Source organism: Pteronotus mesoamericanus, unplaced genomic scaffold (genome assembly GCF_021234165.1).
Source record: "Pteronotus mesoamericanus isolate MK-2021 breed Mesoamerican mustached bat unplaced genomic scaffold, CSHL_Meso_final scaffold_83, whole genome shotgun sequence".
Taxonomy (NCBI): Eukaryota; Metazoa; Chordata; class Mammalia; order Chiroptera; family Mormoopidae; genus Pteronotus; species Pteronotus mesoamericanus.
In genome coordinates this window covers 2,172,571-2,174,625 of record NW_026555328.1, presented here as the reverse complement: position 1 = coordinate 2,174,625, position 2,055 = coordinate 2,172,571, and the positions used below count along the sequence as shown (strand labels likewise).

Below are 2,055 nucleotides of genomic sequence, written 5' to 3'. Positions count from 1 at the left end.
GATCTACACATACATAGATTTAAGTTTTAACTCAGTGAGACTCAAAATATTAGCTGATTTGTACATTAACAAATGTGTAGCATTTAAATACAAATAATTTATTAATGACATTGTCTTTTTGGTAATTAAACTGTAAAACTAATGTTATATTTTTATTTAAGTGAATTAAAGTATGCCTTTATCATTCATTTTTCTATATTGTGATGTTTCCTCTATTAAAACTGTCATATAAACATTATTTTTACTAATAAAAAATTATCTAGGAAAATAAATGCCCATGAAAAGGTAGATATTTTCATTACAAACAAGAATAAACAATCAGTTATAAACTTACATTCAAAGAATTTTGGAAGTATTTTCATAAGGTTAATTCAAAAATATAAAACATTGTTTTTTATATATAAAAAGTGCAATATAATTTTAAAAAACAAACATCCATGATATATATGTTTTTATAAAGTCAAATATTTATATTAATAATATGTTCTCAGACACAAAATAATTGCTTTAAATTCTACTATTACAATAGACCTATCTCACATATCATACATTTTAACTAATTTCTCCTTCTGTAGGTATCTGGGTTTCATGAATTTCTCATGAATGATGCTTGTGTATGCATATATTTACATATACATGTAAGTGTATATGTTTATGTGGGAGTGGGAGTGAACATATTTATTAAAAAGAATTTTAAAAGAAGAATTATATATTCATGCATGATTCTTCTTAACTTATTATTCCTAGGTATCCTATTTTTAATACTTTTGCTTTGCAGACTTAAGAGTTGGAGAAATTACTGCAAGGAATTAGGAATTTTGTGTCTAGAAAGGTAAATATTTTCCTTAGATAGATCTGAGCTGTATGAAACTGTCTTACTGTTGATTCTATATAATTAAAATATGAATCTTGCAGAAGACTTTGCCTTTCCTACAGCCTTTTTGAAGGCACTCTTGACCTCTTTGTTTCTCAGGCTGTAGACCAGGGGGTTCAACATAGGGATGACCATAGTATAGAACACAGATGCAATTTTGTCTGTGTTCATGGAATGGCTGGAGCTGGGCTGTAAGTACATGAAGGTGCCTGTCCCATAAAAGATAGAAACTGCAGTGAGGTGGGAGGCACAGGTAGAAAAGGCCTTTTGGCGTCCTTCTGATGAATGCATCCTCAGGATGGTGATAAATATAAACAAGTAGGAGATCGAAATAACCAGGATGGAAAAGAGGTCATTGAAACCCACCACCAAAAAAATAACCATCTCAGCGATGTAGTTGTCAGAGCATGAGAGAGCCAAGAGAGGAGGAGCATCGCAGAAAAAGTGATCAACCACATTGGACCTACAGAACGAGAGCCTGAAAATGTTCCCAGTGTGGATGGAGGCATTCAGGAAGCCACAGACGTAGGAGCCTATGACCAGATGTGTACACACGCCTGTCGTCATGGTGGTGGTGTAATGTAGGGGTTTGCACACTGCTGCATAGCGGTCATAAGCCATGGAGGCCAAGAGAAAACTTTCTACAGTGATAAAAGCTACAAAGAAGTAGAACTGGGAGACACAAGCATTGTAGGGGATGATTTTGTCTCCTGTGAGGAACACTGCCATCACTTTGGGAGTGACAGCTGAGGAATAAGCAAAGTCCACCAGGGAGAGGTTACTGAGGAAAAAGTACATGGGACTGTGGAGACGAGAGTCCAGCAGTATCAACACAATCATCCCCAGGTTCCCAAGCAGAGTGATGAGGTAGATGAGGAAGAAGATTATGAAGAGTGGGACCTGCAGTTTTGGGTCATCTGTTAACCCCACAAGAATGAATTCGGTCACCTTCGTTTTGTTTTCCATGGGGATCAACTGGGAGTTATGTGGCTGCCTTATAGCAAGGAGAAAACAGAATCAGAGCGATAAATGGATGGCAGGCTCTGCTGAAATCAACCAGCACGTCCACTCTGTGTCTCATTTCACTATTGCAATAGCACGTTTCCGGGAGTCTGTGGATCTAAAGCATGGCTGTGACAATAAAATGCAGTTGTAAATTATTGCAAGATCACAAAATAGGA

The 2,055-nt window shown here is 36.2% G+C and overlaps 1 protein-coding gene across 1 annotated transcript; it reads right to left on the bottom strand.

Annotated features, from left to right (window-relative positions):
* Window positions 1-895: 895 nt before the first annotated feature.
* Window positions 896-1,855, bottom strand: LOC129062725 (olfactory receptor 5B12). The gene has a single exon (XM_054563750.1). It carries the CDS (start codon window positions 1,838-1,840, stop codon window positions 896-898), a length of 945 nt encoding a protein of 314 aa, XP_054419725.1. The 5' UTR covers window positions 1,841-1,855.
* Window positions 1,856-2,055: the final 200 nt, after the last annotated feature.

Bases quoted from the DNA above. Each gene is read 5' to 3' on its own strand.
- LOC129062725 (XM_054563750.1), bottom strand. From the start codon at position 1,840: ATGGAAAACAAAACGAAGGTGACCGAATTCATTCTTGTGGGGTTAACA.